The sequence below is a fragment of the Rattus rattus genome, chromosome 2 (genome assembly GCF_011064425.1).
Source record: "Rattus rattus isolate New Zealand chromosome 2, Rrattus_CSIRO_v1, whole genome shotgun sequence".
NCBI classification, from domain to species: Eukaryota; Metazoa; Chordata; class Mammalia; order Rodentia; family Muridae; genus Rattus; species Rattus rattus.
In genome coordinates, this window is record NC_046155.1 from 18,748,382 (window position 1) to 18,775,322 (window position 26,941).

Genomic DNA, 26,941 nt, shown 5'->3' on the forward strand with positions numbered 1-26,941 from the left:
TCTTTTATTTTTACTGGATTTTTTTTACTTACATTTCAAATGTTATCACCTTCCCGTCCATAAACCCCCATCCCATCCTTCCCCCACCGCTTCTATGAGGGTGTTTCCCTCCCAACCACCCGCCCCTTCCACCCCTTCCTGCTTCCCTCCCCTATACTGGGGCATTGAGCCTTGGCAACCGAGGACTTCTTCTCCCACTGATGCCCAATGAGGCACCCTCTGTTACGCATGCAGCGGGAGTGATGGGTCCGTCCATGTGTAGCCTTTGGATGGTGGTTTAGTCCCCGGGAGCTCTGGTTGGTTGTTATTGTTGTTCTTATGCAAGCCCCTTCAGCTCCTTCAAACCATTCTCTAACTCCTCCAATGGGGACCCCGTTCTCCGTTCAATGTTTGTCTGCGAGCATTCTCCTCTATATTTGACATGCTCTGGCAGAGCCTCTCAGGAGGCAGCTACATCAGGCTCCTGTCAGCATGCACTTCTTGGCATCAGCAATAGTGTCTGGGTTTGGTGGCTATAGGTATGCAGGCTGGATCCTCAGGTGGGGCAGTCTCTGGATGGTCTTTCCTTCAGTCTCTGCTCCAAATTTTGTCTACATATTTCCTCCTATGAATATTTTTGTTCCTCCTTCTAAGAAGGACAGAAGCACCTGCACTTTGGTCATCCTTCTTGAGCTTCATGTGGTCCAAGAAGCTTCTTACTGCTAACCTTAGTCTCTTCTTTCTTCCATACATCAGAGGAATGATGTATTTCTGCTTTCTTTTTTAAAATCTTCTATGTGCATTTGTGTGTATGTATGTGATGTGATGTGTGTGTGTGTGTGTGTGTGTGTGTGTGTGTGTGTGTGGTCACATGCCTTCACTGGTAAACTGACTGCTGATAGATCCTGGAAGAGGGAGAGTCATTATCTTGTCTTTAGTTGTATACCCATGGGTGAGCTCATGAGATTCCAATTGATATCTGCAAACCCATGATAACCCAGCAGAACAAAAAGACAGGATTATGGAAGAGGGATTTTGTTGTAAAAATATAAAAATTAAAAAAAGTAAGGCTGTCTTTTATCCCCATTATATCCGGCACCTCAGTGCCCCAAGATATCTGCTGGATATCTTGCCAGAAGCACACATTCCAATTCCGCGGCGGCCCAATGTCTCCTGCCACTGCCCACTTTCCTACACTCAAACCGTCACATAAAAGAACACACAACACAATATTTGACCCAATTGATAAGACATTATTGCCTACCTAAACATACAAATCCCAGTACCATCCATTCCTTAAGAACATTAATAACAACCTGTAAATACACAGAGCAGAATCTTAACGTCACCTGCCATGGCTTCTTCCCTCTCCCTCCTGTCTCTTCTCCTTTCTGTTCCAGTCTCCTCCTCTTCCTTCAAACTTCTCTCCAGCCCATCCTTCCTTCTCCTCCAATGACAGGCCTCCTTCTATCCTGTACCTGCCCCTCACCTGTATTTTACAAATTCAATGGGGAGAAGGTTCTGGTCAAGTCACCTGAGTCCTGAGTATGTGACCAGGCAGCTGTCCTTGGGGCAGTGGAACTAGCATCAAAATACAGATAACTGGGCTGGGGATTTAGCTCAGTGGTAGAGCACTTGCCTAGGAAGCGCAAGGCCCTGGGTTCTGGGTTCGGTCCCCAGCTCCGAAAAAAAGAAAAGAAAAAAAAAATACAGATAACTTCAGGGCAAACCACAACAGGATTTGGGGAGGGTGGGTGAAGTGGATTGATAAAGGTAAGAGGGAGATAAGAGAAGAAAGGAGGTGAGAGTAATCACAAATGCAGTCTATACATATATGAAATTGCCAAAGAACAAACCTAATTTAAAAATGTGACTTTTGTGTGCATAGGTTAGTTTACAGAAAATGTTTACCTCAGTTTTTAATGACATATAACTATGAAAATGGGAAGAATCAACTTGGAGGGAAAAAAAAGAAGACACAAAAGACCATTTTTACAAAAATGGGTAAAACCAACTTTAGAATCTAAGGATGTATACTTAGCTGAAAAAAAGAAATTCGAGGAGCTGGGAGTGGCGACTCACACCTTTAATCTCTGCACTCAGGAGGCAGACACAAGTGGATTTCTGAGTTCAAGGCCAGCCTGGTCTTCATAATGAAACCAAGTTGTAGTCGATTGGCAGTGCTGTGGTTGGCATGTGACATTCTGAGAAGCTGCTGGTTTCTGGCGAACTTTCTTCACCACCAGTTATAAGCGTGTTCACCTGGTAACAGTTCCCAGGGCAAATGGTTTCTGGATCTCTGTTTATTTTATAATAAAAAGACAAAAACAACATTTCTGAAGATTCACAAATGCAGGAAGATATTAAGTGAATAAAATTGCCATATTTTAAAACGAGTGGGTTTCCAGCATCCAGTCTTTACTTATTTCACTAAATAGTTGTTTCAACATTAGACCAACTCGGATAAACACTAGGGCGTTCCTAATTCTACCGCTCAATCTACGAGCACCAGCTTAATAATAAGCAGGTACCTGGTCTGAGGTCATGCCCTACTTGGTCCATAAGTGTCATAGTGTGGGGATTTGGCTCACTGATTCTGACGGAATATGTTCTTCATAAGGCATAAATTATATTTGTCCCTTTTGTCCTGTCCATTTTCAATTTCAACGAATCTATGTAACTTTTGTGTTTGGGGGAAGGGTAAATTCCAGAGTTAGAATTCTTTAGCACTTCTCTCAATGAACTCTTGGATATATATATGTTTTATGTCAAATGTTAAAAGAACACGCTGGTGACTAACCTTTGTGCTTTTTCATTGATAACAACCTGCTCATGATAATAACTAGGATTAAGGAGGCTTCTACAGCTTTTAAACTATAATCCTGGGCTAGTAAATGTTTTCTGGGCACCAGATTATATTATGCTTTTGAGGTTTTTTTTTTTTTTTTTTTAAAACTTAAGCGTTTTAACTATTTCTTACCTCTCTTAATATTTCTGATTTTTCAGTTGCCCAAGTAGTTGTTGCAAACTTTCTACGGAGTCCAAATTATTCAGTATCCTGAGTGTGAGGGAAAGAAATACCAACACACAGAATTTTAGGAGAGTTGAGGTATCTCTCTGTATGATACAGCTTGTAAGCAGTCATATATATTTCTGTGTGTTTGAGTCACGGTGTATAGGAAACACACATCTAATGTTAAAGTGGCAGTCTCATGATCTAATGATATGCAATAATTGTGTAAATATATGCTAAGCAGTGTGGCAAAGAGACCAGGCAGTATGAGAGTGGGAATTATGTGAATCGATAGAAAATAAAAGTGGTCGGAAAGCGATGTGATTCAGGACATAAAGCGGCAGAGCTGGAGACAGTTCTGGAGACACTTCCCCCTTCCTTTTGAAATAATTATAGACACACAGAAACTAGTAAAAATAGTACAAAGAGAGGTCCCACGAACCTTTCTTACGAACAGGTTTCTCTGTTGGGAGCATCTTCCATAGCTACAGGCCAATATCAAAAAGAGCAAATCAAAGTTTAGACTCCATATAGACCTTTTCCGGTTGTTCCTGGCGTTGTAGCAGCCGTCTAGTCTGGAGCGCTGATGGCGTCAATGAATTCAAAGAGGAGGGATGAGACAAACACTGGGGATAAGCAGGTCCTGTCTGAGAAGAGTTGTCCTCTTTCTGGGTCCTCAGCCTTTTCATCATTCCACATAATCAGACAGGAGTTGACCCTTGCTTTGTTCCGTGAGGGGATACCTTGTTGCCTCCGGTCACAGACTTCTCACTAACATTTCTGTTCTCTTATTTCAGTGATCTAAACTCCTAGAAACTGGTCGTGCCCCTCTCCCCCCTTCCCCCCTTCTACCCCCCCCCCCCACCCCACCCCCCACCCCCCCCCCCGCCCTAAGTTGGCCCTTGAAATCAGTGGGAGCATTTTCTTGAATAATGATTGATGTAGGAGGGTCCCTCCCACTGTGGGCGGTGCCATTCCCCCGCAGGTGGTCCTGGGTAATGTAAGAAAGCAGGCTGAGTAAGCAACAGGAGCAAACCTACCAGTAAGCAGTGTTCCTACCTGGTCTCTGCTCTAAGTTCCTGCTTGAACTCCTGCCCTGAATTTCTTCAGTGATGGACTATGCTCAGGAAGCCAGATGTATTCTTTTCTTCCTCAGGTGTTTTTGGTCATGGGATTACCACAGTAACCGAATGCAAACTAAGATAGCTTTCTTTGTAAATGAGTCATATGGAACCAGAAACAGACTGGCACCCAGGTTCTCAGTTCCTTGTTCTATCTCCAGACCCATGCAGATGGCATGGTAATTGATTCTTGCACATAACGCTGTTTGTATTTATTTGTCTGTACATGATGGTCGTGATGCGGTTGGCACAGAAGCAGACATTTTGTAAGTTAGAGGAAGAGAGACTTTAGCTGGGGACTCGGCTGTGTTAGTCAGAGTTGCCAGTCACTCATTCTCTCTGCAACCGTTGCTTCCTTCTCACTCATCCTTTCTTTCTCCTGCACCCTTTGGATTTCATCCTGCCTACACCTATACTGTATTGCTTTTATTAGGAGAAAGACCGAGTTCTTCTGTGCTGAAAGAGGTGAAGCAGTTTGGAGCATTCTTAACACTGACTTTGGGAAAGGAAGTAGATTGTAAAGCCTTGGACTCTTTAAGTAGAGGTGAGGTGTCTCGATCTAGCACATAACTGTACATATTTATACATAGACAAGGAGGTTCTGAGTGCTCCAGGCCCATACTTGATTTATAACTTAACCAAAAAGCAGCATCTATGTGGATAAAAAGCCCTTACCTTTTCTTGGTTACCCCAGTGGGATGTAAAGCCACCGCAGGTATCATTTCCTGCCTGAGTAGAGAAAATGGTGGGCATCACCATTGGAGAGCCTTGCATTTATGTTAAGGAATGCTGACAAACATTCAGCCCTCGCAGTAGGAGCTGAACTTGCTGTCATCGAATGCTCATGCTCCTCGACAGAAGGAGAACAAGCATCCCACAGCGCTGGCTAGTGACCTGAAATAACATTGTTTTCCTGGGTGGCTCTGACCTTGAAGTTGGCTCTATGATCATAATAGTTTTTGCTTTTCCCACTGGTGTCTCACACAGTATCAACTCAACTTCCTAGTCCTGTTTATGCTGGCCTGGGTAGGGTGGCAAGGCTATATGAACCAGCATGCCATGCAGTTTTGATAGTGCTCAGCCCATGCAAGTGCGTTTCGCCACCTGTGTCTGGACAGGGACTTGCTTTGTCTGCACTGACAGTCTCCCTTTGTTGTTTTTGCTTTTATTGTGCTGCTTCATCTTTGACAAACATAACAGGGACACCTAATACCAGCGCACGTGCAACGTGTTCCCTTTCTCTCTGTATGGACTCTTGCTGGAGTCAGCATTGCAGTGCTCTCCGAAAATGGGACAGCTTCATTGTTCTCAGAACTTTTTTTCTTTTTTTTTTTTTTTTTTTTTTTTTTTTGGAGCTGGGGACCAACCCAGGGCCTTTGCGCTTCCTAGGTAAAGCTCTACCACTGAGCTAAATCCCGAACTTTTTTGCTTCTTAAGGAAAACCTCCCAGTCGTACAAACTCTGACTTAGTATTGTGATTTGGATATGCAAAAAATCTCCTAAAAAATACTAATGTGTTACAAGGTGACTCACCGAGTAGCAGCAGTATTTTGGGAGATTCTGGAGACTTGGAAGTGGGGAACAGGTCACTCAGGATGGGTTCTTGGGGGGGGTGCTGTTATTCCTAGCCCCCTCCTTTCGTGCTCACTTTCTGCTTCTTGTCTGGGTGAGATGAAAAGTTCCTCTGCACATACAGTGGAGTTCTGACTATATGGGGCCAGTGACCATGGATTGATTCTGCCACCATGAGTTAGAACAAACCTTTGCTTCTTTAAGTTATTATTATTATTTGGGGGGGGGTGCATTTAGTCACAACAATGAAAGTTAACACACTCCATAAGCTGTCCTTATTTTCAAATACCATTTAAAGTAGGAGAGGGTCATTGTAAGGAAGTGTGATCTTTCTAAAGAGTGAAGGTCAGCTGGGATGTAGCGATGTATTGGAATCTTGGCTTAGCATGCTTGATACCCTGGGTTCAGCTTAACTGGGGGAACTGAAAAGGCGGGGTGAAGGAAGACAGTCCTGTCTTTATGGAAATTAAAACTAGTCAAAGCAAAACTGGCCAGAAGCTTTTCAATGGATATCCTGTTTGTCATTGTACCAAGGGAGGCCTAGAGTACTTAGAGACGTCAAAGTAATTGGGGGAATCTTGTGGCCGAGAGATTACGGGAAGGGTTGTGAGCAGCCTCTAAGGTAAAGGGGCTGCGCAAACACAAAGACTTTTAAGGGTAAAGGAGTGTGTAAAGAATGTCTACACTTGTGAAACTGTCGGAAGAAAGAGTTAGGAGAACTTCTGAGTCTAACTGGTAGGGAAGCGTGTTCATCATTTTGGGCACCATAACTGGCAACCTTGACAGCGTGTACTGCACTGCATGGCATTTCCGGAAGGTACAAGTTTGAAATTTGTTGGCGAGGTTGGCGCATCTGGACGTTGTGAGTGATCACCTGCTCAGGCTTCCTTCTCTCTGTGAGTTTTCTGCCATTATATTTCCACATCCAAAATCTCTCTTTTTAAAAATTGTGGTATGCATCCGAACATAAATTCTAACATTCTAAATAAAAAAAGGAATTAGTAGTTCAGTGGTCGAACACTTGCCTAGCGTGTACAAGGCCCTCGGTTTGTTTGTTTGTTATGTTTTTATTGGTTATTTTATTTATTTACATTTCAAATGTTATCCGCCTTCTCAATTTTCCCTCCACAAGCCCCCTATCCGCTTCTCCCTACCCTCTGCCTCTATGAGAGTGCCCCTCCACCCGCCTACCCACACCTGCCTCAGTGGCCTAGTGTCCCCCTATCTTGGGTCATCAAGCTTCCACACAACCAAGAGACACCCCTCCCAGTGATGCCAGATAAGGCCATCTTCTGCTACATATCCAGCTGGAGCCTGGGTATCCCCTGTGTTCTCTTTGGTTGGTGGTTTAGTCCCTGGGATCTTTAGGGTTCTAGTTGGTTGATATTGCTGTTCTTCCTATGAGGTTGCAAACCCCTTCAGCTCCTTCAGTCCTAGCCCTAATTTCCCCCATTGGGGTCCCTGTGCTCAGTCCAATGTTTTGCTGTGTGCATCAACATCTGAATTGGGCGGGGTCTGGCAGAGTCTCTCAGGAGACAGCTATACCTGTCAGTAAACACTTCTTGGCATCAGCAACAGTATCTGGGTTTAGTGTCAGCAAATGGAATGGATCCTTAGGTAGAGCAGTCTCTGGATGGCCCCTCTTTCAGTTTCTGCTCCACTTTTTGTCCCTCCATTTCCTTTTGACAGGAGGAATTCTGGATTAATATTTTTGAGGTGGGTGGGTGGTCCCATCCCTCAACTGGGGGCCATGCCTATCCACTGGATGTGGTCTCTGTGGGTTCTATCTCCCCCTTTGTTGGGTATTCTGGCTAAAGTCTGCCCTGTTGGGTCCTGGGAACCTCTTGGGTCCCTAGCATCTTCGACTTTCTAGTGGCTAACCCCAGTTCCCCCTCCCCCGACCCTCTGTACTTCTCCCCCATCTCCCATATCTGAACTGGCACCCCTTTGTCCCTCCCCCTCCTCTCTCCCTCCTAGATCCCTCTGTTTAATCCTTAGCACTGGAAGGAAAAAAGAATCGCTTTCCATTTTACGTATTGACGCATGGTTTCTCACTTACATACAGAGCTGGCTGCTTTGGCTAGTCTAGCTGTCTGTCTTCCTCTAGAGAATCCCTGTCTCAACTCGGGAGGGAATACACGTGGGCTGTCACACCTCTCTAGCGTTTACATGGGTATTGATAACCTGAGCTCTATTTCTCGAACTTGAGACAATATTTCTACCTCAGGTTTCCAAGTGTTGGGATTGTAGGTGTGTGCTTCCATGTCTGGGTTTGGTAGATTTTTAAAATATGAAGTCCTAGGATTGGAATGGCAATGAAAAGGGATATGCTTTGCCTCCAGACTGCTAAAATCCCTCATCCCCAAGTAAGAATACTCTAATCTCAAAGAAAGAACAAAAGAAAGAAAGAGGAGAGAGAGAAAAAGAAAGAAAACGGTCTGGCAATAGTAACACACAGGCCTTTATTCCTAGCTCTCAGGAGACAGAGTCAGGTGGATCTCTGAGTTCAAGGCCAGTATGAGTTCCAAGACAGCCAAGGCTACATAGAAAACAAGCAAACAAACAAACAGAATAACCTAACCTCTGCTTGTGTGGCAGGAGAAATCACCTGTCTTCTGGCAAATAGACAATGTTAGAGGACACCAGATAAGGATTCTCAGTGAAAAAACCCACACTGCTTACTTTCTAGAGGAAAAGAGTTTGCATTTGAGTCACTTTAAGAGAGTGAGTGGGTGGGATTAAGGTCCACTCTCAGTTTGAACAGAAGGTTGTCTCAGGGTTTCTATTGCTGCGATGAAACAGGATGCCCAAAAGCAACCTGAAGGAAAGGGTTCTGATCAAGGTTCAAGACCCTTGATTACTCACGGCTCATCCATCATTGAAAGCAGCTAGGGCAGGAACTCAAACAGGAAGAAACCTGGAGCTGGGCCTTGGAGCAGACAGAGGCTGTGGAGGAGGACTGCTTAAGGCTTCCTCCTCATGGCTTGCTCAGCATGCTATTGTTTAATTGTAAATAGTTTTTTTCATACAATACATTTTGATCATGGTCTCCTCCCAGAACCCCCTGCTCAATTATTCCACTTGTCCAACTTCATTTTCTCCCCCACTTCTCTCTCTCTCTCTCTCTCTCTCTCTCTCTCTCTCTCTCTCTCTCTCTCTCTCTCTCTCACACACACACACACACACACAAGAAGGTCAAAAAAATTCAGTATAAAGCAATCTGAAAGAGAAAAATCATGAGCAACACATACATAGACACATGTATAGATAAGTAGTCACACACGCGCGCGCACACAGAGAGAGAGAGAGAGAGAGAGAGAGAGAGAGAGAGAGAGAGAGAGAGGGAGGGAGGGGGAGGGAGAGGGAGAGGGAGAGAGGGAGAAAGGCAGACACAAAGGAGATTTCTTTCTCCCTCATGACTAGTTTGTGTCAAGCTGACACGGAACTAGCCAGGACCAAGGGACAAAGGTCTAAAAACAAAAACAGTTACCCAGAAAAGGCTGAATTGCGTCTTTGATTATTAACTTTTCTCCAACTTCTAAAAAATATTTGTTGAGACAAGGTTTTGCCCGTAGCCTAAGCTGCCCTTAAACACCCAGGAATTCTCCTGCCTCAGCCTTGGATGTGCTTGGATCACAGGTGTAAACCACCACATCCGGCCTGATCCTCTTAATAACCTATACTCCTATATCCCCCCCAATTGTACAATTCCTTATTGCAATTGAGACTGGGCTTGTGGCCGTTGACTATGTTACCTGTACTATTTTACATTCTCCGTGTTTCCGAGAGGAAAAGATTGGTGACTCAAAGTGAGAAACATGAGCCAGGCATGACAGCAAACCACAATGAATTGGGCGAGATGATTCCCACACATGGTGCTTTTTTCTTCCTGGAGCAAAGAAAAAAAAGGCACTTATTGTTTTTTTTTTTTTTTTCTTTCCCTGTAGTCTGCCCTGAAAGAATGAGGGATATTACTTTGGAACATTTCTAGCAGTTCAGCCTTCTGAGCAAAGGGCATGACAGTGAAGCTAAATTCAAATCCAAGCCTACAATCATTTTCCTTCAGAGCTGAATATGTATGTTAGAAATCGCCCCTTTAACGGTCTTGATTATTTGGGACTCATTAAGAAAAGAAAGTGTGCCTGGGGCACCACCCTTCCCAGTGGGGGGAGGGGGAACAGCTGTTCACCTCAGAACTACACTCATTAACTTAAGAGTTAATGTTGAAACTCCTTCTTAAGACCTGTTAGATCAGATGTCGGAACTTTCCGCACGCACATGCTCATTAGAAGGCTTGAAACTTTGAAATCTCAGAGTAAAAAGAGAGTCAGACGGAACAAAAGAAAAGCCTAGAGAAGAGGGACAGAGGAAGAAAGAGAGGGTGGGGTCATGGTCAACGGAGGAGAAACCGAAGCCCTCTAAATTGCTGGGGCTTGTGGATGGTGGCCCAGGAGCACTTTCAGTTTTGATTGTCCACCCTCCTATAAGGTTGAGCTCTTTGAAGGTGAGCAGTATCTTATTTACCTTCGACTTTTGTGGCACCCAGCATTGTTTGACAAACAATCTGTGCTTCGTGACTAACTGTTGGTCTGAATCAGTCTCCCCTAGACAAGTAATGAATGTTCTGTAATTTAAGCTTCATATCCAGAGATGTGTTTATGGCCAGAATACTTTTATAGATAATCTTTCTAACTAATCGAGGGACCTGTGAAAGAGATTCCCCAGCCCTACCTTAGAAATCCCGGGGAGGGTCTGAGGATCTGCTGAGTGAAACACCAGTCCCTGGTGACTCTTCTGCAAGTCGCGTGAGACAGATTTTCTCCATGAGTTTGATGAACAGCAAGAAGATGGCAGGCAGCCTCTAACTTGTCCATTTCGCAATAACCACAGATGGCCATGTTAATCAGTGGCAAGAATTGCCCAAAGGAATAATGGCCTTTGTTTTTGAGAGCCACAGACCAGAAAAGCATGTCTGTGACTGGGCCTTCCAATCAGATGTCATCCTTTGTGCCCATCTCATATCCACGGGGAACTTGGTAGCCAAAAACACCCATGAGTGGCTCCTACAAGACACTCCTAAGTCAGATTTCCTGAAAGATAGGTTTTGTGACTGGTGGCTTCCAACTTCTGGCTGAGCCAGATTTTCTAATAAAGTCACTCTCCTGGCTGTCACACCTTGTCTCTGGGGAGAATGGACCAGCTGTATGTACAGTGATCCACAGCCCCGTACCTGGTAACAGACAATGCCTGCAGTGTTTTTCATATAGCCTGGTACCAACACATCTTGTGAACTAGCCCATTAGAAAAATCAAAGCATTTCGGTTCACCTTGCATTCAAAGGGTCTTGAACCTTGATCTGACAAGATTAAAGCAGAAGATAACAGTCACAGAGCACTGGGAGACGTCAGCATGTTCCATTCCAAATCCTTAGTCTTTTAGGTGAGTCTGCTGATTTTTGAGTTTCCGGGCCTTGGGGCTCCGAAGAGTGCTGACAGAGATGATCTGTGGAGGAACAAGCCAAGAGGCTGTGGTTTGCCTTTTAAGAGTATCTGTGCCTGTTAAATGTCTACGAATCCTTAATAATTCGAGGAGGTGAACAGAGAGGAAAGGACTTTTCATTTCTTAATAGACAAAGTGACAAAGTCCCAACATACTAATTTACTAACAAGGCAAAAAAAAAAAAAAATAATGAAAGATCACTGAAACCACACGGAGAAATGAGGAAGCAAATTTTATGAACCGTCTGCAAGCGTGAGCTCATCAGGTAAAGATTCAGACTAGAGATAATAGTAGGAGTCGCTAATTTAAAGTCACCTGTCTGGGATAAATGCCTAGTATTGTTCGTTATAGCATCTGTAATCCCCTGAGCATCATGCCTCCCGTACGTCACCTCTTCTAATACACAGAGATATATCTGGAATCATTGACCATAGCCTTAGTCGAGGCTGCCTAATGAGAGGAACCCACCCCCACCCCCACCCCCAAATAACGGAAATCTCAAAAGGCATTTGTATGATACTTCATAAATAAAGCACGTTAACTCTTTTCACAGTGTAATGTCTGTGAGGAAGGTGGGTTTTCTTTATTACTCTCTCTGTATAGATGAGTAAACTGAGGCCCAGAAGAGTTTCTTGTCATGCTCAGCAATTCGTGGGCGTTTCAGAAACACGAAGAACATAAACCGAGTGTCTCTTCCCCTAAAGCTCTGACCCAGGAATCTGAGATTTGTCTCATGGCAGCGACCATCGCATCTGATCATCAGTCTGACTTCTTTGGAGTCCTGTCTTTCCTACACAGGAGTTAACAGAGCCCCAAAGGCATTGTGAAAACTCCACAGGGCTGTAAAAGGCAGTGTCCACGTGAAGGTGGAGCCCAGATTTTCTGTCTCCACAGTCAAAAGCTCAGACTGTGTTTTGGTTGCTGGCCTGGAAAATGAAAGCCGGACCTGCTGCTGAGTGCTCTCCTATGCACACAGGTCAAGCCCAGGGCCCCAGGTGGCTGTGGGTGGAGCCAGGCGCACGCGTATCTAACTGCGATCTGGAATAGGTAGGATTTGCGAAATGCTAGCTTTCAAGTCCTCTAGTCTCCACCCGAACATGATTATCGTAGCTGAAGTTTTGGCAACCGCGTGGACCCTCCCGAAGGGCAGGACCCGCAGTCTTTCTTCCGGGAGTTGGGACCGGGCCGGAGCTGGGTCAGGGCCGAGCGGAAACTGAACCCAGGGTCTGGGCGGCAGGGCGCGGGTGTGAGTCCTGGTCTCCGGAGTCCAAGTCCTGGAGGAATCCAGTCCTGGGAGGTGTCCCGGTCCGGGAGGAATCCGCTGTCGCTTCGGCTCCTGTGGTGGTGAGAATGCAGGTCAAGGTAAAAAGTTCGGCCTGAAGATGTTCTCATTGGCTCTGGTCCGCTGCTATTGCGGGGCTCCTGCACCCGATCGAGGTTCCGAGGTGCCGGAGAGTGACAGCTCCTAGCCCAGCGCTTCGAAGGTGCTGTGCCTGGCTGGGTGTCCTGTAAGACAACCGGGGAACAAGCTGCCGGTCACCTTTATCGGTTTTTCTTTATTTCCACACTTTTTGTGAGAAATGATAGTATCTATTGTGCCGGATGTGTGTGCAGGCGTAGTTCAAGCTTGCCACACGCCTTGGCTCTTTTCAACCCGGGGTGGCTGATAGGTTACATTCTCTGGCAGCCCGAACTGGCTGGCATCTCAGCTCCATCACCACCTGTAACCCTGGGAGTTTAGGTATTAGCTTCAACTTTCACATTTGGAGCAACTGGAAAGTACTACTCGAAGATGACATGGGATACAATATGACAGGCGATATGGCCTTAGAATAATGCTTAATGCCTTTGACAAGTAGTAAGAGTGTTCCTTTTCCTCCTGTACTGGGAATTGACCCCATGACCCTCAGTATCCAAGCTGTCTATCACGGGGCTACATTCCTAGCCAGCATCTTCAGTAGCTGAGATAACAGGTCTGCGCCATCAGGCCTGACTTAACTATTTCATCCTGACAATAATTCTATACAGTCCTAATGGCATCACTATTCCCCCAACCGCCTTCCTTTGGGGAGAAGACGAAGCGGAGGGAGGAAAGTAGAATTGAGATTTGAAGTCACGTCAAGATGTAGTGAAAGCAGGGATAATCTAGTCGTACACATGCTGGTGGTGCTTTGTTCTGCAGAACTGTATCAGTCTTAACGGCTCAGAGAAAATGCATTCTTTAGTTTCTTTGTCCCTGTGTGCAGATTACAAAGAAGCACTATCCTGTGGGCTGCCATGGTGTGAGTGTGAGGGCAGATGACAGCTTCAGGGACTGGTTCTCTCCTTCCCCTGCGGGACCTGGGGATAAATTGTCGTTATCAGACTTGCACGACGTGCCACATGACCTTGATGTACTAATTTATTCTTTGCTTTGGATTGCTCCACACATCGGGGGTTGTAACCATATGGGATGGAACAAATAGTTCGGAATATATAATATGTATCTGTATATCTACATAGATATTTCATATACACAATGCACAAATTAAAACGATGACATATATCCTAAATATATATTACATATTTATATAATTTATAGAATATATTATATATTTAGGATAGATATTTTATATTCATAAATATATAACATATATTTTATTTTATATGTAATACATTTTATGATATATTTAAGATATATATACCCATATCTTTTTTTTTTTTTTTTTGGTTCTCTTTTTTTTCGGAGCTGGGGACCGAACCCAGGGCCTTGCGCTTCCTAGGCAAGCGCTCTACCACTGAGCTAAATCCCCAACCCCATATACCCATATCTTAATTTATGCATTTCTTTTTCACCTAAAAGGATTCTGATTGTCTACATTGCACTGTTAATAGTTTCTAGGGGCAAAAATCTTTGCAAATACATATGGTGCTTGCTCAGATTAAGACCACATATACAGCATTTTCTCCCATGTTCTAGATTCATTCAGTCATGTTTGTGGAATGCCAACCATGGGATGAGCCCTCTCTCAGAACCTGGGGATGCACAGGAATGTAGGAACAGGACTTTAATTGTCTCGATGGAGAAAGGACAATGAGTTCAGTCTCAGCTATGGCTTTTTAACCTTTCCTAGAGTGCACATGCCAGACAGCCAAGCATCTTTCCCTTACTTCCCTCCCTATAAAGCAATAGCTGTTAGCTTGTGTGCCACTAGGCCTCAGAACCTTTGCCATATAGAAGTAGTTTCTGAATGGACTGTGACATGGGCGTGTATGCAACAGAATATTTACAGCCTTGAGAAGGTAGGAAGCATTGGCATATTCTAGCAGATGAATGAGAATTGTGGCCACTATGATAAGTGATGTGAGCCAAGGGGCTGGGGAGATGGCTCAGTGGTTAAGAGCACTGACTGCTCTTGCGAAGGTCTTGAGTTCGATTCCCAGCAATGACATGGTGGCTGACAACCTTCTGTAATGGGATCTGATGCCCTCTTCTGGTGTGTCTGAAGACAGCTGCAGTGTACTCAGATACATACAATAAATACTTTTTAAAAAGTGTTATGAGCCAGTCATTAAAGACAAATACATGATTCCACTTTTGAGCTATTTAAGAATGTTAGAGTTATAAAAATGAAATGGAGAGTGGTGATTGCCAGGGATGGGGAGGTGCAGCAAGATGGAGCTGTCGTGTGGGTCTGAAGTCCCAGCTTTGGAGCACAGAGGAGTTCCAGAGATGGCTGCAGAGCTATGTGAATACGTGTATCAGCATTAAACCACACACTTAGAAAGTAAGATAGTAAGTATTATATCATGTATCTTTTTATCACAATTAAACATGACCCATGCTTATAACCTGAGCACTCAGGAGGCAGAGGCAGGAGGATCATGAATGGAAGCAGGCCTTGCTAGCTTCAGCTATAGAGTGAGACCTAGTATCAGAATTAAACAAACAATAAAGAAAGATGCACATATAAACTACATAATGAGGTTTTTTTCCCTAAACTTTGGGTATGATTGTGTAATCTGAGTTCAGCTGGAGTTCTATTTTGAGTGGTATCCACAGATACTGGTGGGCATGGGGTAGCAGTAAAGCATTTTGGAAATTTTTCCATTGATTTGGGCAGCCCAACAATGAACTCTTACTCTTTCTGTCTTTTGATATAAGTTCTCACTAGGTAGATTACAGACTTACCACTATGGAAACTTATTTTCTTTACTCTTGATGAGTTTGGGCATTTCTGTTTTCTGTGGAAGAGGTTCTTAGTCATGGATAGTATAGGAAAACTTTAAGACAATTTCAGGGTCTCATAACCAGTTTCCAGCAGTAAGAAGCAATCATTTAATTTGCCTTGGAGCCTGGATCCTTTCTCAGGGTTTGGCCAGCAATTCCTTCGGCCATAGTCCTACGTTTGGTCCAGCTGTGCAGATACACACATGGAGGCCAGGGGTTAACCTCAGTTGCTGTTCCTCAGGATGGCTGTCCTTGTTTCGAGACAAAGGCCTCACACTGGGATCTGGTGTTTGCCTGATTGGGCTATGCTGGCTAGTATGGGAGTCCAGGGCACTTCCTGTCTCTACCTCCCGGGGTTGAGATAACAAGTCTGTACCACTGCCTAACTCCTTATGTGAGTATTAGGGATCAAACTCAGCTCTTGTGCTTGTGCAAATATTGCCTGCTGAGCCATAGTTCCAGTTGCTTACAATCCATTGTGACTGGGAAAGATGCTTACTCAGAGCTCAGCGAGGTGCCTGCCAGGACGTGGTGGCATTCCATTTCCCTGGTGACCTGAGGTATGGAGTTCATGGAAGCCTGGAATGGTTGGCACCATGCGGAAGCAACTAGGGGAAGACATTGCCATTCTCTGCCTCATGCTGGCTCCAGAGTTTCTGGAAATAGCCCAGAGCTAGTTGGGCATCAGATATCCCGTTTTTTTTTTAATCTCAAGAATTTGTTGTTGGTTGTTTTGCTTTGTTTTTGTTTTTTAAATTTCTGCCCTATCCTTAAACTGTGTGCGGACGTAACATGGAATTTCCTTTTGCCAGACTCGAAGCCTAGGTCACTGAAGAATTATATTTCCCCAAAGTGCTTATTTTACTTGGCCAGTTATGGACTAGTAACTTCTTATGAATGGTTTTTGACTTAGACAGGGTTCTCTAGAGTCACACACTTATGGAATGGCTTTCTATATATGGGAATTTATTGTAATGATTTACAGCCTGCAGCCTAACTAACCCAACCATGGGCGGCTGTGAATGGGAAGTGTAAGAATCTAGCAGTTGCTCAGTCCCACCAGGCTCGTTGTTTCAGCTGGTCTTCTGCACATGCTGGAATCCTGGAGAAGAAGGTTCCAACAGATGTGCTGGCAAGCAAGTGCAAGCAGGTGAAAAAGAGTGAATCTCCCTTCTCCCATCATCCTTAGTAGGCCTCCAGTAGAAGGTGTGGCCCAGATTAAAGGTATATACCATCGTACTTGGATTTGGAATTTGTTCTGCCCCAGGCTGGCCTTGAACTCAGAGATCTGCTTGCCTTAGTCTCCTGGGATTAAAGGCATGTACTTCCTTGCTTGGGCCTTGGCTATTCCTGACCACTATGCCTCAGGATCTGGATCACCAGTGTGCCCTCCATTTCTGGACTGTAGTTCATTCTAGATGTCATCAAGTTGACAACCAGGAATAGCCATCACTACCTCTTTTTTTTTTCTTTAAACTTAAGCAATCAGCTGACCACGGAAGCAAAGATCTTAGAGATAAATACTTTGCATAGCAAATGTGTTAAGAGACCCTGGAGAAAGCTCATTGCCTTGTGTTTGAGTTTGCCATTCTGTTCACCCTCCTTAGGCCTGGGAGATGTTGTTAGCATCTGGCTTGGGAGGACCAGCTCAAGCTGCCCATACAAACCATAATGGATTTTGTTGAAGGGCAGAACATTTTGCTCATGATTAATTAGATCATGTCTGAAAACCACGGGCTGCTTTCAGAATGCATATTGTGTTACCTTTGCATGGAGTTCTCTCTGTTGGGACTAAATAAGAATCAAGATATCTCGGTGATAAATATTTGGAAATACTATCAGTAGAAGCAGAGACTAGGAGGCCTGGGGAGGTATTTCAGTGCTAGAGCACTTGCCTGGCATGCAAAAGGCATTCTAGCACTGAAGAAAATCGTGCAACAGAAAGCAGCCATGATTACTGCTCTGGGCCCAAAAATCACCTCAGTTGCACTATTGACATAAGAGTGGTGACTATGATTTGAGTCCGAGATGGCATTGAGAATCTGTTGAAAGCATGGCGTATCCAAGCTCTCTGTCTTGCCAACTACCCTCTGCCCCAGCTTTCTCTTGCCAGATATTTTTTCCCTCCTACATTTCCTTGTTAAAGAAAATGCAAACAATACAGATTATTTTTGAAAGTGAAATCTTCTAGTTTCACATTGTCTTAGTTGACTCAAAAGTTTTTCTTTAATTGCCCAGGCTGAATAAAGCGCACTGTGATCTGTACTCTGTGAGGTTATTATTTATTTTGACATATTTTGCCTATTTTCTGAGGTGAGGTCTTTCTTTCCACTAGTGTTCCGTTTTTTTTTTTTTTATTGTTTAAGGAAAATTGTGTGTGTGTGTGTGTGTGTGTGTGTGTGTTGTGTGTGTGTGCACATGTGCATGTACATGTGTGTATGTGTGTATGTCTGAGTGTATTCATGTGTTTGGTATATGTGAGAATCCGTCTTCTTGCTCATGCAGAGAGACCAGAGATCAGAGGTTGATGCCAGATATCCGTACTACTTCACTTGTTCTGTGAGATTAGGTTTCTCACTGAACCCTGACACTTGCAGCTTTGGCTAGACTGGCTAGCCTCACCCCCCTGGGTTCTATCTGCCTTCTCTTCACAATCCCCCAGCTCTACCACCAGGGTTGTTTTACAGACATGAGCAGCCACATTTCACTTTTTAATGTGGATTTTGGGGATCTGAACTTAGGCCTTTATACTTAAACATCAAGGAGACTAGCCACGAAACTGTCTTTTCAGTTCTTTCAATTTTTAAAGAAAAATAAATGAACATTTTTATTGAGATAGATTATATCTATATTTCACTTGAGTTGTCTTATTTGATGGCTTTTGGTATAGTGCCAGAGTTTAGAATCCATTTTCCAGAGTCAATATTAAAACACTCAGTGTATCCAAAAGGAATCCCACTGGTACTAGTTATCACCTTCTCCCAAATCTCTATTACCCAGCAGCACTAATCTGCCTTCTGACACTGTAAGTCTCCCTAGTCTGGTACCAGTGTAAAGGGTTGTACGCTGCTGATGGTTCTTTGTGACAAGCTCATCTCATGAGGATGTGTTCAGGGCTATCCAGGTTACAGCCTTTGCAAGAACCTCCTTTCTTAGTTTTATTAAACATGATTCCATTGGATGCATATATAGTGATAACTTTTTTTATTAGTGATTTGGTATACAATTCATTGTTTCTGTTTTCTTGGATTATACAATGATGCTTTTATGAAAATTCGTGTACAAGATTTTGAGTGGATTTGTTTTCATTTCTCCTGGGTAGACGTGTAGGAGTCTAATTGCTGGGAGATTCTGGAAAACTGAGTTCAGCTTTGGGAGAAACTGTAGATTCTCTCCTAAAGCCACTGCACCATTTTACATCCCTACCAACCATGCAGGCGAGTTCCAGCTTTGCTTTGCACGTCTGTGTGTTCTGACTTTCTGACTCTCACCATCACAGATGAACTCCTGGTTTGGATTTGTATTTCCCTAAAGCCGAATGATTTGAGCATCTTTTGTGTGCTTATGGCTGTTTTGTTTTTTTTTTTTTTTTAAAAAAAAAAAAAAAAAAAAACCCCAACCAATCAAACAAACAAAAAAACAGTGTATTTGTATCCTTTCTGTGGCATGTGAATTTGAACCAAAACTTTAGGTTGTCTTCTGAAATCTACAGAATCATATTCACGGAAAAGTTAATTTGCTATTCCTAGTGGCCACAACCCTCTTGCCATCTCTGTGTGTCTCAGGAACCACACTGTGTTGGTCATTTTCCATGCTTGTATGTGAGGGTCCTCACAGGATGCAGGTGCTCAAACAATATTTAAGAAACTAATTTGAAAACCTTAAAACACTACTGTTAAACTTCCAGGTTTATTTTATTTTATGCATATAAGTATTTTTTGCTTGTGTAGAGGTATATATGTGCACCGCGTGGGTACCGGGTACTTGTGTGAAGATTAGAAGGTACTCCGGGAACTGAAGTTACAGAACATTGTGAGCGACCATGTGGGTGCCAGGAAACGACCCCAAGTCTTCTGACAGAATAATGGCTCATGACCACTGATCTATTCATTCATAACCCCCAACCATCATTCTTGAGGTGGAAGTTTTCTGAAGTAAAGGTTCTGTGAATGGAGTGTGAGTGTGTGTGTGTGTGTGTGTGTGTGTGTGTGTGTGTGTGTGTGTGTGTGTGTGTGTATGTTTGGAGGTTAGAGGACAACTCCGGTGCTGCTCCTTGCTTCCCAATTTACATTTTGAGACAAACTTCCTCTTGCCAGTGCTGAATTCCAAGCTAGCTGTTTGGTGAACTTTGAACTATGGGCCTCGGCCTTTTCACGGGTTCTAGGGAATCTGAACTCACATCCTCATGTTTCCACAGCAAACGCTTTATCCACCGAGCCGTCTCTCCAGCTCCTCAGAGCATTTTTGAAATGGTAATTTGGGGAAGGAAATCACATATTAAATGCATCAAACCCATGTTGGATTCAAATGAGAGGCAGAATAATGAATGGCAAGTAGGCATGATTTGGGGAAACTGTTCGTAACAGAGCCCTAAGTTGTAGTAGACTGGTCGGGGTTAATGGTCTAGAAACCTCATCTGAAGACAGTATGTGGTGGTCCTTGGAGTTGACTGCCTGGGATTTATGTTATTGTTTAAGTTTAGGTCCAGGAATGTGAAAAGCGGTAGTGTTTGCCACCACACTCAGCTTGGACTGTGGCGGGCTCTGTAGTCAGTGATGATATACTGAATTGCTAAAGGCATAAACCTGAGTCAGACTGCCCAGATCGGAATGCTAGGTCAGAGTGCCAACATATGAACCCTGGCTCAGATTGCTAACATGAAAGTCCCGTGGTTACTTCTATGAACTGTTGGGTCAAATTCTTCACCCTCTATCGAGTTAGTATCTCATTGACAGAAAGACTATAATAATTGCATTCAGGTACTCCAGGACAGACTAAATACTTGGCATTGTGTAGATTGAGTGTCTGGAGAGGGCAGAATAGATGGTCACCTTGCTGTTAATATTATTTTACCAGCTGGGTTGGACTTTGAATCTGAAGGCCTCTTTCTTCTTCCTGCAGAAAGTAGACTTCCTCCACTAATCTGAGGACCAAGAAGTTTTATAAAGTGAGCCTTGTAATCATCTCTGAGAGATGCTTTTCTTCCTAGATGAATCTCAGTCTAAGAGGCCATCTGACTACAAGACACTTGGCTTGTATCCACTGATCCCTTCCAGCTTTTGTCATCACTGCCAGCGGGTGCCTCGGGAGGATTCCTGAACAAAATACAACAAAACAAAATCTCAATCTGCAACCTTATCTATGCTAGATAAGGTGCTTTCTAATCAGCCATCTTTCCTGATTGACCCCAAGACCCAGCAGAGAGGTATTTTTGACTATGTAGAGAAGATTTTAAATCTTCACTGGAAAAAAAAATACAAAGTTCTCTATTTTGTTCAGGCTGTCCTTGAACTCTTGGCCTCAAATGATTCTCATTTCTTAGTCTTCAGTTTGGGCGGGACTACAGGACAGCAGGGATGTGCTTGGCTTCTGCGGACAGAACATCTTGCAATTAAAACTCTCCCTAAAATGAGTGTAATTTTAAGGACAGTTTCCGGCAAAGCAAGCCAACCTAAGGCACTTACACACCAGATCCTTCTTCCTTCAGGCAACACAGAGGCAAGCTACAGGAGCCAGTGTGTGGTACGTGGCTTTCTCAAGTGTCTTGCAGCCACTCCCACCGCCACCCCCACCCCCATGTGGGAAAGCGTTCCTCAGAGGCAGCTCTTATCTTGGAGAAGGTTCAGAACAGAAGTTGTGTTTTGCCCGCTGCCACTTAGGTTTAGCAAACATGCAGCTGAAGAGCAGGGTTGGTGGGTGAAGGACTGGGAGCCCAGAAGAGCCCTTCACTGCCCGTCCTTGTGCTGGGAGTGTCAAGTTGCTGACTGGGCCCCTTGGTTCAGTCACAGAGCAGGTCTGTGGTGTAGCAGGTGCAGGGGCATTTCTAGGAGGTACTTGAATTCCTGTTTGTAGACTATGATGGTTGGTTCCTTTAAATTATTACTAGTATTACTCCTCCTCCTCCTACCATTATTATTATTATTAATAGTTTGGGATCATACTTGGGGGCAGCTAGAGTGACAAGTTCCTCTTTATAACACAATCATAAGATGTTATGAGCATCTGAATAGCATCCTCTGGAGTAGGAAGCTTGCAGTTCTTTCTGTTTAATCCCCCTTTTGAGTTAGTCTCTTCCTTATGGATTGAATGTGTTTCTTCTCATCTTTCAATGTCACAAGAAATCAAACACGGAAGGGACATCTTAAGGATCAAAGCCCAGTGAAAATGGAAGCTGTCCTGTAGTTTGCTGCTGGATGACTCTCAGAGGGGGGTGCTGTGTGGCGGTGCCCTCTTTCCTTCCTGAGTGGCCCCGGGTGCAGTCAACCCTTCACAGAACAGCACTGGGGCTTTGAACACCGCAGTAACAACAACAAACAGGGGCCTGGAAATTTGAGCCTATTGAATACCTCACGCCTGCCAACCTCTGTTAGTCACAGCATTCTTGCTCTCCTACTGACTGGCCGACTGCTGAGGCTTCACTTCCTGGACCACCCTCTCTCTCACAGAGCACCTTTCCTCCTAGCCTTTTAGGAGAACTAGTTATTCAGAATGTGGGAAACTTGGTATTAAAATCCTAAAGGTTTTCAAGGTACTGTATTTATTTAATTTTTTTTTGTATGTGGCATACATATATGTTTATGTTTGTGTGTGCACATGTGTATGCCTGTATGTGTGCATTTGGTATATGGTGTGTTGGGTAGAAACCAGAGGTCAGATGTATTATTGTTCTCCACTTTACTTTTTAAGACAGGGTCTCCCATAAACCTGGAGCTCAAGGCTTTACCCACACTGATTGGCTAGTGAGAGTGCAGTTACCCCTGTAGAAAAATAGTTTTTCTACTTTGGTGCTGGGGTTACAGATGTAGACCTGTACCCAAGTCTTAAGTGTGGTTTCTGGATATTGCAATTCAGGTCCACATGGCTGAACAAACTTGAAAGGGAAATCACAAGGCCCCCAGCAGGCCAGCGGTAGAATTAAGGCCCAGCATATATGAAGCTCTGTGCTTACCCCCAGCATCTGAACAAAAACAAACAGAAAACTGAACAGGGTGGAAGGGTTAGAAAATGTAACAAAAGAAAAGCCCTACGAGTTAAAAAAAATGCAAGAAAGAGCCCATTAATGGCCCTGATTGTTCGGGTTGAATTAAAATGTTTAGGCAAGGAGTGTCCTTTATTGAAAATTCCCGAAAACCTCCTAGAAAAAGAATCTCTCGAAATTATGTCCCCGGGGAACAATCCTGTGGTCTCCTCAGAGAAACCCCTGGCTAGATGTTCAGAGGTGTTGACAATAGTTTATCACCTCTGGAGTCTCACAATATTTGCATACAATTACATAACTATAATACATTTTCTTTTCCTTTATATATACCTTTGTTTTGCCAGATAGAAAGCAATACCAGGTGCTTGCATACAGCCTAGGTAGGCATAGTGGGCACAGCAATGTCGGCAAGTGGGCAGAGTACAGTAGGTGTGAATAGGTCAGAACACAACAGTGTGTGGTGGGCATACAGAGGCTAAGAGGGCACAAAGGAGAGAATTTAATCGAGAGTTCATTCTGGACAGCATAGGAGTAGACAGAAGCCTACAAAGAATAGTCTGAAGAGAACTCTTGGACGGGAACTCAGGGGCTTGTAAGTAGTTGAGTGGATGTGAACTATGCAGGCTCAGGCAGGGAGGGGAGTACCCAGTATGTGGTTGGCAGTGAGTGGGACCGGAACACCGTGAAGTACTTCCAATACTCACAAGACCATGCGGAGCCACCGGGTGGGTCAGGTGAGACTGACTCGCACACTTAGTTACTCTACGAAGACTAGAGGCTTTATTGAGATTGGGGAAAAAAAAACCAGAGGCAGGAAGGTCTGGGAGACAATCAGCAAGAAATTTAATAGTGACTTTAGCTGGGGAAGTAGAGGCATTCACTAGGTTAGAGGATGTATAGACACCAAGATGATTAACTAGGTTAGAGGATGTGTAGATACAGAGATTAACTAGGTTAGAGGATGTTTAGATACAAAGATGATTAATTAGGTTAGAGGATGTATAGATACAAAGATGATTAACTAGTTTAGAGGATGTATAGATATGGAGATTAACTAGGTTAGAGGATGTATAGATTCAGAGATTAACTAGGTTAGAGGATGTATAGATACAGAAATTAACTAGGTTAGTGGATGTATAGATTCAGAGATTGACTGGGTTAGAGGATGTATAGATATGGAGATTGACTGGGTTAGAGGATGTATAGATTCAGAGATTAACTAGGTTAGAGGATGTATAGATACAAAGATGATTAACTAGGTTAGAGGATGTATAGATATGGAGATTAACTAGGTTAGTGGATGTATAAATTCAGAGATTGACTGGGTTAGAGGATGTATAGATTCAGAGATTGACTGGGTTAGAGGATGTATAGACACAGAGATGCAGATAATACATGAGCTGATTTAGACATCCTAATGTTTGACTGAATGGGAAGTAAGGCAACCACTGAAGGTCTGCTTTTGCTCTTGTTTGAGAGACCTAGTAACTTAATAAGCTGATAGGAGCAGAACACGGGTTTTCTGAGCAACGAGCCAGGTGTTGGAAAAACCAGTGGCACACAACTGTTTGTGTTGATTGTGCTGAACAGAGAGTACACAATATCTTCTCTGAGAATGGATTCCAGAGACCAGCAGGTGGGTGACATGGTGGTTCATTAGTTTTGAAAAATTGCCATGCGTTGTAAGAGTCTTAATCCAGAGGTCACCAAGTGCATAGAAGAAAACATAATTCCTGCTTCCATTACAGCCAACAACTGCTTTGTACTTTTCTGACAATTACCTTTTAATTGAGATCTTCCTGGAAACTGGGGAAGAGAGAGCAGGGGGATGGGGGAATGCAGCTGGTACATTTAACACATTTTACAACTAATCATAAAGATTTAGAGCAGGATTTAGGAGGGAGCAAAGTCACACTCAATAGAACAGATGAAAGAGAGGAGGAAAAATACCCCCCTTTTTAATTCAGGGTGCATCTTCAGTAAGGATGAGAATATCCTAGTTTTGAACATAGTCACCTGGGTACAGAGAGGAGCCCTTCTGGAGCCTAATTGAATAGCAGTTTTGGTAGGGAAAGGATGGACAGGCTAAGTTAGCAATCAGACTATTATATTCTTTCTCATACCTGATAAGGAGAGCAGTTATGTATTGTGTAAGCAATTAGTTGAATTACAGACATATGAGTGGACTGCCTATCAGCAGTCCACTGTCACCAGAGGTCACTGCACTTTGCCCTCTCCTTTTCTATACTACTTCAATGCACGTGACCTCTGTTGATATATGGTCAGAAACTACTGAGCGCAGAATACTCTCCTCAGAGAAGTCTTCTGTTATCTTTGTTGTTCAATATTCTCATGTTTCTAGGGTGCTGCTATAGATGTATTCAAACTTCTAAACATTCAAGGCAGTGAAAGGAGGCTAGTTTCCTAGCAGTAAGATGGTACTTTTTCCCCCGTATCTCATTTGTTATCTGGTCACTTCAAAATCCTTTCGGAAGTCAAACCTAAATAACAAAGGGTTGTTAGTAATCGGGAGCCACTGAAATTCGTTATGATGAGGACATTCTCTAAGAGGAATTCGGCCTAACTACTAGCAGCTTGTGCTGGTTAGTGCTTCTGTGTCAGTTTGATAGAAACTGGACTCATCTTGGAAGTGGGAACCTCATAGGATTAATTGATTCTACCAGAGTGTCCTATAGACAAGTCTGTGGGGGGGCATTTTCTTGATTAATTATTGATGTGGGAGGGCCCAGACCACTGTAGGTGATGCTAGCGATAGGAAGGTGGTCCTAGGTTGTTTAAGAGAGGAAGTTGTTAGTAGGAGCAAAACAGGGAGAGCAAGCCAGTAAGCAGCACTTGTCCTTGGTGTCTGCTCTAGCTCTTGCTTCCAGGTTCCTGACCTGCTTAAGTTCCTGCCCCAGTTTCTCTCAGTGAATGATTTGTTACCTGGAAATATAAGATGTGATGAAGCCTTTTCTTCCCTGAGTTGATTTTAGACGGTATTTGATCACAGCAATAGAGAAATAAACTAAGGTATACCTTGGGTTTTTTACTTATAAATTGACAATCTGCATGGAGATATTTCTGCATGCAATGTAGAAATATCTGCATTGACTTAGATTTTGACTTTACGAATACAGATGTGCATGAAAGCTATGCTTTCAGGGTCATTTTGTATAAAACGAAGAATGACAGAGTTACATGAGTAGGTTATTTGCTTTGTGTGAAGATTTCTGTATAAAGGAAATTGGCATCCATCAACAAAAATGTAAGATTATCATTAACATTATTATTAATGTTAAATCATTGAGGCATAGGGAGACCTATTGATGTGAAATTTTTTTGTTATATATTTATAAGTACATAGAGTAGCTTTGGCAGAATGTTCTCTGAAGCACACAGAGCTTTGATCTAAAAGGGAAACTGACACAGGAGTGAGATGGACAGGTCAGATTCACACGAGCATCTGCTGTCTTTTGTGGATCCTGTACTATTTATGGCATTACCTATTAGAAGGTATGTTTTGGGGAGACAGCTCAGAAGTAGAGTATATGTGAAGTCTACCTGACCTATGTGAAGCCTGCATTTTATCTCTGGCACTGGGAGAACACCCACCTCTAAAATATTGACAGAACCTATTTTAGCCTATTCCAGGACGGAAACCAAGGGTGTAAGAACTAAAGGGTGTGTGACATTATAACATTTACAGCTATCTTTTCGGTTTGTTTATTGCTATGTTGACAACACGTGTTTGAGGCAACCTCAATCATTATTTTTAAAACGGAGATAGAGCGTCTCTGTGCTGCAAATGAGTGGACACAGAAGTTTACTAGTGGAGAATAATAATAGCCACTGGGATTATTTACCCAGGAAGAGAAAGATTTATATAATCTGGCCTGAGGAGATGGTCCACTTGTTACGAGCACTTGCTGCTCTTCCAGAGGATCCCTGCTTGGTTCCAAGAATCTACTTTAGGTGGCTTATAACTGCCTAGAACCCTGGCTCCATGGGTCCAATGCCCTTTTCTGGTTTTTGTGGGCTTCCCACCCTCGCATAACACACAGTCAATTATAAAATAATCTTTTAAACAGACTTATGTTCCTGTTCCTTGAGTGCAGATAGATGTAGATGCAGTAATTTTGAGGTCCACGTTTTTAAATCCATTTTAAAGAGATAGTCCTATTTATCATGTAGCAGCAAGATTGTATTCCCTCTGCAGTGTTCAATAGGATGCTATGACTTCTCAGTCTATCTTAAATTTGGTGGGTGCTTTTCATTATGTCTTGGTTACTTTTTTACTGTTGTGACAAAGGACCATAACCAATTTATAGAAAAAATGTTTATTGGGGTTT

At 43.4% G+C, this 26,941-nt stretch overlaps 1 protein-coding gene across 1 annotated transcript in view; it reads left to right on the forward strand.

Moving 5' to 3' along the window:
- The first annotated feature begins 12,237 nt into the window (after positions 1 to 12,237).
- The window catches only part of Trpm6 (transient receptor potential cation channel subfamily M member 6), a 140,504-nt gene continuing 125,800 nt past the window's right edge, over positions 12,238 to 26,941 (forward strand). The window contains exon 1 of the mRNA XM_032891699.1: positions 12,238 to 12,546. Coding sequence (XP_032747590.1) covers positions 12,535 to 12,546 — 12 coding nt within the window. The 5' untranslated portion in view covers positions 12,238 to 12,534. The remainder of the gene's footprint in view (positions 12,547 to 26,941) is intronic.